Source organism: Lolium perenne, chromosome 2 (assembly GCF_019359855.2).
Source record: "Lolium perenne isolate Kyuss_39 chromosome 2, Kyuss_2.0, whole genome shotgun sequence".
In the NCBI taxonomy this organism is placed as follows: Eukaryota; Viridiplantae; Streptophyta; class Magnoliopsida; order Poales; family Poaceae; genus Lolium; species Lolium perenne.
The window spans coordinates 73,970,931-73,984,582 of record NC_067245.2 but is presented as its reverse complement, the minus strand read 5'-3'; the positions used below and the strand labels follow the sequence as shown (position 1 = coordinate 73,984,582).

The window sequence follows — 13,652 nt, the reverse complement described above, 5'->3', positions numbered from 1 at the left end:
ATTTGAAAATTTTCGAATATGAACATTTTTTCACGTTCGAACGGTTTTCAAATTTGAACAGTTTTCATATTTGAACGGTTTTTAGATTTGAACGGTTTTCAGATTTGAACGGTTTTTAGATTTGAACGGTTTTCAGATTTGAACGGTTTTCAAATTTGAATAGTTTTTAGATTTGAACGGTTTTCAAATTTGAACATTTTTGAATTTGAACATTTTTTAAAAATTAAAATTTTCGAATCTGAAAAAATATAAACGAAACAGAAAAAAGAAAAGAAAACAGAAAAAGAAACCAGAAAAAAAGAAGGAAAAACGAACTCCAAACAGACTAAACAGACATAAATGGGCCTGGCCAATACCCGACCAGGGGTGTGCGGTGGCCGGTAGCCACCGACCTGGTCGGTGTATAGGTTTTGCCTGGTAGCCACGCCCCAATCTCTATTTCCCGCACAGCTACGAGGCATAATAACGTGCGCATGCGTGCGGGGCCAAACGGGCCGCGGCCTATCTGGTTCGATTTTTGTTTTTCTTCGGTTTCTTTTCTCATTTGGTCGGTTTTCTTTTTTGTGCTTTCCTTGTTTTTCGCTTTTCCTTTTTCTTTCCTTTTTTTTTTGCTTTTTTTGCTTTTTTGTTTGAACATATTTTACAAATTTGAGCAATTTTTCAAATTCAATTTTTTTTCAAGATTTTGATTTTTTTTCAAATTCAAATTTGCTCAAAATCAAATTCTTTTCTCAGGTTTAAAATTTCTCAAAATTCAAATTTTGCTATGGTTTAGCATTTGCTCGAAATAACTTTTTCTTAGATTTGATTTTTTTTTTAATTTAAATTTGCTCAAACCATTTTTTATTTGGAAAAATGGTTGCAAATAGTAGTCACTACTGTTCCAACTTGAGTCTTTACTTGTTAAAACTCGAAGCTCGACGAGTTTAATGAGCACTCGCTTGCTCGACTCGTTTGAACTCAGCTCGTTATCTTAACGAGCCGAGCTGAGCATCATTTTTTGCTCGTTAATCTTAATGAGCTAAACAATCGAGCAGATATCGTTCGTGAGCTACTCGTTAAGATCGACAAGAAAGCGTTGGCCCAGTATATTTCGTAGCCCATCTAAGATGAAGCCCGTCTAGGCAGACCAAAGGACTAAAGTGGTCTCCTCACGAAACGATATCTGCACCTAGTCGCCTTCTCTTCCTCGTTATTATCTCCTACTCTGTCTCCTCGTTCATCTCCCCATCTTGAATTCTTGATCCACTTAATGGCTAGGGCGGTGGCCTAGCTGCTCTTCTCCTACTATATATTCGTCGCTTCACGTCTGTGTTCCGCCGTTCCCCCATGGACCCTCGCCCTCATCGCCTCTCGTCCGTGTTCCGCATCGCAGTTCGTCGGCGCAATGGAAAAGCATAAGCAGCTGGCCTCCAAGTCGAAGACAACCTCTGGTTCTGGCGCGTCGGCGCCGCTGCAGTCAGCGATTGTCTCAACGGCGGGAAAGCCTCCACGAGCTCAACCTGCACGTGCACGTCGACCACCGACCAGCGATGTTCAAGCAGAGGGAGGGGAAATCAGTGATGTTGGTGATGAATCGGTGAGTTTATTGGTCTACAAAATAGATAGTACTAGATGGACCTAGCGCGCTTTGCTGCGCCCGTTTCATTTTTCTGCGTAACGTGTGCTGGTTTCCCCTAAACTTTTTGTTGTCATGGTTTAAACGAAATGAATCAACACAGACGAACGACTGCACCAGCCCAAGCATAAACAAATCAAATAAACACCCCGGGAGCAAACCAAACGCACCCAAATCGGGATCCATTGTTCAAAAAAGACACACCCGCACCATCACATTCGCAATCTTGCATTAAGACATTGGTACAGGCTGCCTCCTCTAACAAAGAATAACCCACAGGCTCCTCAAAAAACGAATCATGCACGAACAACTTACATCATCCCAAAAACGATTTTTTTTCGATAAAGATCCCAAAAACGACAATGACGAAAGAACAAACCAGATCCAAAACACAGCGAAAGCCAGAGCAGGTGCATGGCACCAAGGGTGGCGGGGCAGAAGAGCACCCCCAACCCCAAACAACATGAGATTTCTTTTTACTCAGTACATTACCAAACATTCTTCCTCTAAAGCTGCAACGGGGGTGATATCCTGATCTAGACCAAAGCAAGACAATACCACACCAAGAAGGCATCAACTGTGATGCGTCTCGGACCAGACAGTCAATGTCCTGCCAAAAAGAAAACACATAAGGCCTCACAGGCGTAGCAGATGCAACAGCAGTCACGCACTCATGCTGCTGCAAACAAAAACCACGAAGTAAAACTTCTTTAAACACCCAGGGGCCTAGATCCTTGTATGAAATATCGTAGAAGCAGAGGCCTAAAGAAATCTGGATTTGCACATGCCAGACCTGCTACCAACTTGCCTAAAACGACTGCCTCTCTAAATGCAAAATCTCTAAGAACGGGAACCACAGTACGTTCTATAGACAGAACAACTGTGTAAATAACTTTTCAATTAATTCCAAAATGACCAACACCTGATATTAAAATCATATAGCAAGTCAGTGTTGACACAAAGGAAACCTCTTCTAGTTCTGCAAATCCAATTTCAATATAACATGGTCCCCTTTGTATTATGGAACTGAACCAATCTGAAATGAATGAACTCAAGCAAATATATAAAGTTTTACCCGTTATCGATAAGCCTAAACCATGATCGTCTCAATGAATCTCAATACAGTAGAAACTGGATAGTATTTTGTGATCGTTCTGAAGAATCTTAGTAAACCATTAAATCAGGCAGCTTAATCATTCCTATATCGACTAACCGGAGTAAAAATAAGGGAAGATGTACAAAGCATGTACCTCTGCATTTTCACCTCCTTTGATTTTCTAACCATAGGCTAAAACAGAGAAACCTACAACCAATAAGGCATTTCAAAAGTCCACTACAAATAAACTGAAACTGAGATTAGCAGGGGAAGATATATGTTCGCAGCATACACATGCACCTGTGAGTTTCAACATTCACTGATCTGACATGCAAGGTAACATAGAGGAAACCTCCAACCATGGAAAGCAAACAGTCGAAAGGAAACATACTTCCTCCTGCAGACAAATGTTAAAAGTCTTTTCCAGCAAAATCACAGTGAATTCCACCAAAGAGTAGTTGCATTATGTAGGATGTATTACGTATACCTAGCAATTACTGCAGGTGCTGAAATATATACAGAACATGATTGTCTCAATGAACCTTTCTCAAGCATGAAACTTAAAAATCTCTAAGTCCACTGTAAGTGTGAATGTATTTCAGTTAGTACATGCAAACAAGTATCTGAACCAAAGTTACAATTGGCATGAAGAATTCAAGGTAAAAAATTAAATAAAGCAGCTTTATAATTCCTAAAATCTACTAAAAGTGGACCAAAAAATTAGATAAATATGAATAAACTATGCACTTCTGCTTTTCAGTCCCTCTATTTTGCAGTGAGCCAAGACAACATGAAAATTTGAAGTTGACAAACCGTGAGAGAGCATCAATAACCACATTCATTGGATTTCAGAAATAAATATCATGTACCAGAACTCGATTAAGTATTCCCCTATTCATCTTCATTTCTTATCGGAGTATAATATCTGGCGTACATATTTTGCTGTAAAAACTGACGCTTCCATATTTTTTTTTGTAACCAGATATTGGAGGATTAGCACCATCTCTGTCGCGATGGGAAGAGGCGTTGCCATTGCCACCCTCCCCGTGTTCACATGGAGCTGGGCTTATAGATTGGGAAGGTGCAGGCAGCCCGCCGGGGGATGAGAAGTAGGCCAGCCTTCAACTCGTTGGTTGTAGTTCTACTTTAAATAAGAGTCTCAAAACTGAATAAATATAAATATCCCTGAACTATGACAACTATAAATATGCAAATTGCTGATTAAACATGCTAGTTCAATTCCTTGTAAAACATGCATGCCCTTCACAACAAACTTCATCAAATCCTTCAATGTTATGATTCACTGAAATATCCTAATGCATAACCGTGCCAAATCCTTAAAATTTACTGAAACATGGGGATGGATACTAACTTGGAAGCAACTCCTAAAATCCATGACAGTGGAATATGAGTGGAAAAATTCATTTGTCTTGTAGATTTACCAGTTAAGTAACTCCTAAAAACAAAACAAAACATGGCAGTAGATTTCCAGATGCATCAATCAACCAACGGAATAGGAGAAAATAATCAACCGCAGATCTTGCAGGTATGACCTTTGATGAGGCTGTGTCCGCCCTCGCGGATGGCGCGGGCCTGCTGTGGGTAGGTCTTGGAGGTGCCAGAGTCTGCTTTGGATCGAAGTGGTGCTGCTTGCGGCGACAGGCGGACGTCGACCCTGCGCAGCATCGAACTCGTCGAAATCTAGATGGAGAGGGGCCATTGGAAAAGAGAGGCGGAGGAGGAGCGGCTGCACCATTTTTCTGGTTTCCCTTGCCGGAGTCCGAGCTCCATGCCTCAGACCAACACAGTACCTCTCCAGATGGATCTCCCTCCGCGCAGCCCCAAATGTTGAAGAGATCGGCGCCGATAATCAGCGGAGGAGGCCATAATCGCAGGCGGCAGAGGGATTTCATGAGCGAGAGAGAGGGGGGAGGAGCGACTCGTGTGAGGGAGAGAGAGATGGGAGGAATGGCTGCTCTCTCCACGTCTCCACTGGGATACCGAGGGAACCGCCTATGTGTGAATTGTGTAGAGACATTGCTCGGTCTGAGCCGCCTAAACCGACGTAACCTGCGGACAGCACGACCAAGATATCCACCACGACCCTACCGCGAGAGCGACCCGCCGATCATCCACAAGAGCTCAGAACACTGAGAGCTTAGAGCTCTTAGAAGATGAATCAATTAGTTATGCAGAAAGTGCTATACGTTCAGTTTATTGTTTGCCTCAAAATCCGATTAGTAGCATATGTGATGAATCATTACTCTAATCATGTTGTTTATTTTTTCACTTTGTTAGGAAGATGAATGGATAGAGGTTGATGATGACTATCAAGCAATTGACGAGGCAGAGAAGATTGATATGGATGATGAAATGTCCGAGCCATCTCTTGGATTAGGTGATGGCCAAAATGACAATGAATTTGAAGAGGTCAGATCCATTGAGATGCCAAAGAAAGCAGGGAAAAGAAAAACCACACAAGTTGCTGATGGTAAGGCCAAAGTGAAGAGAACCAAAGCTAAGCGTTCAGAGTGTTGGAAGTATTTCAAAGAGGTCAAAGCTGTACCGAAGAAGAGGCCGGGTGAAGTTGTTAAAAAGGCGAAGTGCTTGCATTGTTTTGAGTTGTTTGCTTATGGTGGAGGGTCAACTACTAGTCTCAATAGGCATAAAGATGCTTGCCCAATCATACTGAACAAGAAAGAAAAACTTCTGCGTCAAGGTACAATTGGATTTGATCCCGAAAAGCCAGGTGCATCTCTTATAGTGAATAATGAATATGATCATGAAGAGTGTCGTAAGATCATAGCGAAGATGATAATTGTGCATGAGTATCCTTTTAGGATGGTAGAGCATGCTTGGTTTAATATCCTCATGAATTATATGAATGCATCATACAAGTTCATTGGTAGAAAAACTATTAGAGCTGAATGCATGAAGTATATTTATCTGAAAAAGAAATTCTGAAGAAGCAACTCAGGTCTGTTGAGAGCATTAGTTTGACATGTGATTTATGGACTTCAAACCAGAATCTGTGCTACTTAGCTTTGGTTGCTCACTACATAGATGATGAATGGAATATGCAATCTCGTGTTCTGAATTTCATAGAGTTAGATCCACCACACTCAGGCAATATCATAGCTCAAGCAGTGTTTGAATGTTGCCAAGAATGGAAAATAGAAGATAAGATCATGACAATGACCATGGATAATGCTTCCTCGAATGATGTTGCTGCTACGAATTTGACAGGTCGTTTCAAAGCTAGGAAATCAGCAAAATTCATACCTAAGTACTTTCATGTTCGTTGTTGTGCACACATAATCAATTTGATTGTGAATGATGGTATTGCACCGCTGGAACCTTTGTTTGGCAAGCTTAGAGAGACTGTCAAATACTTGAAAAAGTCTCCATTACGCATGAAAAATTTCAGAGTAGTTTGTGATTCTCTCAAGGTTGATGTTGAGAAAGGCTTTGATACGTCTCAAACGTATCTATAATTTCTTATGTTCCATGCTAGTTTTATGACAATACCTACATGTTTTGTTCACACTTTATATCGTTTTGATGCGTTTTCCGGAACTAACCTATTGACGAGATGCCGAAGTGCCAGTTCCTGTTTTCTGCTGTTTTTGGTTTCAGAAATCCTAGTAAGGAAATATTCTCGGAATTGGACGAAATCAACGCCCAGCATCTTAGAATTCCACGAAGCTTCCAGAACACCCGAGAGCCACCAGAGGAGAGCCACAGGGGGCCCACACATGGGGCTGGCGCGGCCAGGCTAGGGCCCGCGCCACCCTGTTGTGTGGCGGCTCCGTAACCCCTCCGACTCCGCCTCTTCGCCTATATAAAGGTCCCTGACCTAAAACATCGATACGAAAAAGCCACGGTACGAGAAACCTTCCAGAGCCGCCGCCATCACGAAGCCAAGATCTGGGGGACAAGAGTCTCTGTTCCGACACGCCGCCGGGACGGGGAAGTGCCCCCAGAAGGCTCCTCCATCGACACCACAGCCATCTTCATCAACGCTGTTGTCTCCCATGAGGAGGGAGTAGTTCTCCCTCGAGGCTAAGGGCTGTACCGGTAGCTATGTGGTTAATCTCTCTCCTATGTACTTCAATACAATGATCTCATGAGCTGCCTTACATGATTGAGATTCATATGAGCTTTGTATCACTATTAGTCTATGTGCTACTCTTGTGATGTTATTAAAGTAGTCTATTCCTCCTTCACGGTGTAATGGTGACAGTGTGTGCATCGTGTAGTACTTGGCGTAGGCTATGATCATAATCTCTTGTAGGTTATGGAGTTAATTATTACTATGATAGTATTGATGTGATTTATTCCCCCTTCATAGTGTAAAGGTGACAGTGTGTATGCTATGTTAGTACTCGGTTTAAATTGCAAAGATCTATTATGCTCTAAGGTTACTTAAATATGAATGCCGAATGTTGTGGAGCTTGTTAACTTCGGCATTGAGGTGCTCTTGTAGCCCTACACAACGAATGGTGTTCATTATCAAACAAGAGTATATGTAGCACAAAGGAAGAGAACTTATTTATTATGTGATCAATGTTGAGAGTGTCCACTAGTGAAAGTATGATCCCTAGGCCTTGTTTCCAAATACTGCAATCATCACTTATTTACTGTTTTACTACATCTTTACTTCCTGCAATATTACTACCATCAATCGCACGCTTGACAAGCACTTTTCTGGCGTCGTTACTACTGCTCATATTCATTCATACCACTTGTATTTCACTATCTCTTCGCCGAACTAGTGCACATATACATCTGACAAGTGTATTAGGTGTGTTGGGGACACAAGAGACTTCTTGTATCGTGATTGCAGGGTTGCTTGAGAGGGATAGCTTTGATCTCTTCCTCCCTGAGTTCGATAAACCTTGAGTGATCCACTTAAGGGAAACTTGCTACTGTTCTACAAACCTCTGCTCTTGGAGGCCCAACACTGTCTACAAGAATAGAAGCACCCGTAGACATCAAGCACTTTTCTGGCGACGTTGCCGGGGAGGAAAGGTAAAAGGCACTCATACTCCGGTCCCAGGTAACTAAGTACTTTTCTGTTGCCGTTGTGTGTGTGCTCGAAGCTATTTCCTTTAGATCCTGCATTTGCATCTTTTTGTTTCTTGTTAAACACTAGTAAGGCATAATGGAAAACAACTGTGAGCTTTTTATTCTATTTCCTGAGTCAAGATATGAATGGTTTAATCCGAAAATTAAAAAACCTATAGAATCTTATTTGCATGCTAGTAGCAATGATATTAGTATGAACGCTTTGAAAACCATTGTTGCTAATGATATGGAAAATTCTAAGCTTGGGGAAGCTGGTTTTGATGAGCATGACATTTTTAGTCCCCCAAGCATTGAGGAGAAATTTTTCTTTGATGATACTTTGCCTCCTATTTATGATGATTATAATGATAGTGGTCTTTTGGTGCCGCCTACTATGGAGAGTAAATTTTATTATGATTATACTATGCCTCCTACACTTGATGAGAATAATAATGATAGCTACTTTGTTGAATTTGCTCCCACTACAACTAATAAAATTGATTATGCTTATGTGGAGAGTAATACTTTTATGCACATGAACCATGATAAGAATGTTTTAAGTGATGGATATATTGTTGAGTTTGTTCATGATGCTACTGAAAATCATTATGAGAGAGGAAAATATGGTTGTAGAAGTTTTCATGTTACTAAAACACCTCTCTATATGCTGAAAATCTTGAAGTTGCGCTTGTCTAGTTTTCCTATGCTTGTTGCATTATGCCTACATGACTTGTTTATTTACAAGATTCCTTTTCATAGGAAGTGGGTTAGGCTTAAATTTGTTTTGAATTTTCTTCTTGATGCTCTCTTTTGCTTCAACTCTTATTTCTTGGGAGTGCATCATTGAAATTACTGAGCCCATCTTAATGGCTATAAAGAAAGAACTTCTTGGGAGATAACCCATGTCTTTATTTTACTACAGTACTTTTGTTTTATATTTGTGTCTTGGAAGTTGTTACTACTGTAGCAACCTCTCCTTATCTTATTTTATTGCATTGTTGTGCCAAGTAAAGTCTTTGATAGCAAGGTTCATACTAGATTTGGATTACTACGCAGAAATAGATTTCTGTCTGTCACGAATTTGGGCAGGGTTCTCTGTAGGTAACTCAGAAAAATCTGCCAATTTACGTGCGTGATCCTCAGATATGTACGCAACTTTCATTTGAGCTTTTTCATCTGAGCAAGTCCAGTGCCTCTTAAAAAATCGTCTTTATGGACTGTTCTGTTTTGACAGATTCTGCCTTTTATTTCGCATTGCCTCTTTTGCTGTGTTGGATGGATTTCTTTGTTCCATTGACTTCCAGTAGCTTTGGGCAATGTCCAGAAGTGTTAAGAATGATTGTGTCACCTCTGAACATGTGAAATTTTGATTATGCACTAACCCTCTAATGAGTTTGTTTCGAGTTTGGTGTGGAGGAAGTTTTCAAGGGTCAAGAGAGGAGGATGATATACTATGATCAAGAAGAGTGAAAAGTCTAAGCTTGGGGATGCCCCGGTGGTTCATCCCTGCATATTTCAAGAAGACTCAAGCGTCTAAGCTTGGGGATGACCAAGGCATCCCCTTCTTCATCGACAACTTATCAGGTTTCTTCTCTTGAAACTATATTTTTATTCGGTCACATCTTATGTACTTTACTTGGAGCGTCTGTGTGCTTTTATTTTCGTTTTGTTATTTTCATTCTCTGAATAAATGCTTGTGTGGGAGAGAGACACGCTCCGCTGGTTCATATGAACACATGTGTTTTTAGCTTTTAATGTTCATGGCGAAGGTTGAAACTGCTTCGTTAATTGTTATATGGTTGGAAACAGAAAATGCTTCATGTGGTAATTGGTATAATGTCTTGAATAATTTGATACTTGGCAATTGTTGTGCTCATATAGATCATGTTTAAGCTCTTGCATCATGTACTTTGCACCCATTAATGAAGAACTACATAGAGCTTGTTAAAATTTGGTTTGCATGATTGTTCTCTAGAGTCTAGATATTTTCTGGTTAAGGTGTTTGAACAACAAGGAAGACGGTGTAAAGTCTTATAATGCTTACAATATGTTCATATGTGAGTCTTGCTGCACCGTTTTATACTTGAGTTTGCTTCAAACAACCTTGCTAGCCTAGCCTTGTATTGAGAGGAATTCTTCTCGTGCATCCAAATCCTTGAGCCAAAATCCATGCCATTTGTGTCCACCATACCTACCTACCACATGGTATTTCTCTGCCATTCCAAGCAAATACTTCATGTGGTACCTTTAAACAATTCAAAAGCTATTATCTCTTATTTGTGTCAATGTTTTATAGCTCATGAGGAAGTATGTGGTGTTTATCTTTCGATCTTGTCATTTACTTCTGACAGACTTTCATAATGGACTAGTGGCTTCATCCGCTTATCCAATAATTTTGCAAAAAGAGCTGGCAATGGGGTGTTAATTTTGCAAATAGACACTCCTTCATGGTATGTGATTGTTGGAAGGCACCCGAGGATTCAGTTAGCCATGGCTTGTGTAAGCAAAAGGTTGGGAGGAGTGTCATCCATAAATAAAATAAAAAAAACTAAACTAAAGTACATGTGTAAACAAAAGAGAAGAGGGATGATCTACCTTGCTGGTAGAGATAACGTCCTTCATGGGAGCCGCTCTTGAAAGTCTGGTTGATAAGGTAGTTAGAGTACCCATTACCATTCGTTGACAACAACAAACACCTCTCAAAACTTTACTTTTATGCTCTCTATATGATTTCAAAACTTAAAAAGCTCCAGCACATGATTTAATCCCTGCTTCCCTCTGCGAAGGGCCTTTCTTTTACTTTATGTTGAGTCAGTTTACCCACTTCTTTCCATCTTAGAAGCAAACACTTATGTCAACAGTGCATTGATTCTTACATGTTTACCTATTGCACTTGTTATATTGCTTTATGTTGACAACTATCCATGAGATATACATGTTACAAGTTGAAAGCAACTGCTGAAACTTAACCATCCTTTGTGTTGCTTCAATGCCTTCTACTTTGAATTTATTGCTTTATGAGTAACTCTTATGCAAGTCTTATTGATGCTTGTCTTGAAAGTACTATTCATGAAAAGTCTTTGCTATAGGATTCAGTTGTTTAGTCATTATCTTTACTATCACTTCATTCACTTCATATGCTTTACAATAATGTTGATCAAGATTATGTTGGTAGCATGTCACTTAAGAAATTATCATTGTTATCGTTTACCTACTCGAGGGGGAGTAGGAACTAAGCTTGGGGATGCTTCATACGTCTCAAACGTATCTATAATTTCTTATGTTCCATGCTAGTTTTATGACAATACCTACATGTTTTGTTCACACTTTATATCGTTTTGATGTGTTTTCCGGAACTAACCTATTGATGAGATGCCGAAGTACCAGTTCCTGTTTTCTGCTGTTTTTGGTTTCAGAAATCCTAGTAAGGAAATATTCTCGGAATTGGACGAAATCAACGCCCAGCATCTTAGAATTCCACGAAGCTTCCAGAACACCCGAGAGCCACCAGAGGAGAGCCACAGGGGGCCCACACATGGGGCTGGCGCGGCCAGGCTAGGGCCCGCGCCACCCTGTTGTGTGGTGGCTCCGTAACCCCTCCGACTCCGCCTCTTCGCCTATATAAAGGTCCCTGACCTAAAACATCGATACGAAAAAGCCACGGTACGAGAAACCTTCCAGAGCCGCCGCCATCGCGAAGCCAAGATCTGGGGGACAGGAGTCTCTGTTCCGGCACGCCGCCGGGACGGGGAAGTGCCCCCGGAAGGCTCCTCCATCGACACCACCGCCATCTTCATCAACGCTGCTATCTCCCATGAGGAGGGAGTAGTTCTCCCTCGAGGCTAAGGGTTGTACCGGTAGCTATGTGGTTAATATCTCTCCTATGTACTTCAATACAATGATCTCATGAGTTGCCTTACATGATTGAGATTCATATGAGCTTTGTATCACTATTAGTCTATGTGCTACTCTTGTGATGTTATTAAAGTAGTCTATTCCTCCTTCACGGTGTAATGGTGACAGTGTGTGCATCGTGTAGTACTTGGCGTAGGCTATGATCATAATCTCTTGTAGGTTATGGAGTTAATTATTACTATGATAGTATTGATGTGATTTATTCCCCCTTCATAGTGTAAAGGTGACAGTGTGTATGCTATGTTAGTACTCGGTTTAAATTGCAAAGATCTATTATGCTCTAAGGTTACTTAAATATGAATGCCGAATGTTGTGGAGCTTGTTAACTCCGGCATTGAGGTGCTCTTGTAGCCCTACACAACGAATGGTGTTCATTATCAAACAAGAGTATATGTAGCACAAAGGAAGAGAACTTATTTATTATGTGATCAATGTTGAGAGTGTCCACTAGTGAAAGTATGATCCCTAGGCCTTGTTTCCAAATACTGCAATCATCGCTTATTTCTTGTTTCTTGCATCTTTACTTCCTGCAATATTAGTACCATCAACTGCACGCCAAGCACTTTTCTCAAGGCGCAGTTACTACTGCTCATATTCATTCATACCACTTGTATTTCACTATCTCTTCGCCGAACTAGTGCACCTATACATCTGACAAGTGTATTAGGTGTGTTGGGGACACAAGAGACTTCTTGTATCGTGATTGCAGGGTTGCTTGAGAGGGATATCTTTGACCTCTTCCTCCCTGAGTTCGATAAACCTTGGGTGATCCACTTAAGGGAAACTTGCTGCTGTTCTACAAACCTCTGCTCTTGGAGGCCCAACACTGTCTACAAGAATAGAAGCACCCGTAGACATCAGGCTTATGCCTAGATGTATCCACCAGATAGAGTTCCACTCACAGGATGTTGGATGCTAGTATTTTGTATAGAGAAGATTTGGATGAATATGCTCAACAAGATCCTAATTACAAATGGCAGCCTACTGATCAAGAGTGGACACTATATGGCAGAATGCAACCAATCTTAAAAGCATTTGCTGAGGTGACCACTGTACTATCAGGTTCGAACTACCCTACTGATAATATCTTTTATCCATACATCATGAATGTTAAGATTGTTGTGAACACCAACGCTGTGCAAAGTAATGATGAGAATTTGAAGGCGATGGGAAAGGCAATGCTTGACAAGTTTGATAAATACTGGGATAACACTTATACTGAGAATGCCAATGACAGTGGGAGAAACAAAAGAAAGGTGAAGAACAATGTTATGGTCATTGCAACCATTCTTGATCCTAGGTTTAAAATGAAGCTTGTTGACTACTGTTTTAAGCAGTTGTATGGCAGAGAGAAAGGCATGCGTGAGGCAGAAGACATCAAAGCAGAGTTTTTTGATCTGTATGCTACCTATGAGGTAGAAAATCGACAAAAGGAGGCAGCCAACAGCAATGAACAAAGTGCAAGTTCTAGGAATCAAGCTACATCTATGTCCACATTGAGCGGGTTTCAGTCATTCTTGGAGGAGACAAACACAGAGCCATGTCAGTCTGAATTGACTTGCTATCTTGAGGACAAAACTCATCCCATGGCTGATCGTAATTTCAAAATAGTCGATTGGTGGAGGTTGAATGCTCATAGGTATCCTGTTATTGCAAAGATAGCAAGAAAGTTCCTGACAGTACCAGCAACTAGTGTGTCTTCAGAGTCCAGATTCTCTACAGGGGGTAGAGTTTTAGATGACTACCGCAGTTCCTTGCGCCCGAAAATGGTTGAGGCACTTGTTTGTGTTGCTAGCTTCATAAAAGGATCAAAAGATAACTGTATGAGTGATACGTCTCAAACGTATCTATAATTTCTTATGTTCCATGCTACTTTTATGATGATACTCACATGTTTTATACACACTTTATGTCATTATTATGCATTTTCCGGGACTAACCTATTGACGAGATGCC

General features: G+C 40.8%; 1 protein-coding gene across 1 annotated transcript; it reads left to right on the top strand.

The window, feature by feature from the left end:
* Window positions 1-1,188: 1,188 nt before the first annotated feature.
* Window positions 1,189-6,176, top strand: LOC127332963 (uncharacterized). Its single transcript, XM_051359276.1, has 2 exons — window positions 1,189-1,579; window positions 5,013-6,176. Exons 1-2 carry the CDS (start codon window positions 1,388-1,390, stop codon window positions 5,676-5,678), a joined length of 858 nt encoding a protein of 285 aa, XP_051215236.1. The 5' UTR covers window positions 1,189-1,387; the 3' UTR covers window positions 5,679-6,176.
* Window positions 6,177-13,652: the final 7,476 nt, after the last annotated feature.

Excerpts from the sequence above, each read along its gene's own strand:
- LOC127332963 (XM_051359276.1), top strand. The coding sequence starts at position 1,388 with ATGGAAAAGCATAAGCAGCTGGCCTCCAAGTCGAAGACAACCTCTGGT. Across the intron at positions 1,580-5,012 it reads GTGATGTTGGTGATGAATCG|GAAGATGAATGGATAGAGGT; the intron begins GTGAGTTTATTG and ends TCACTTTGTTAG.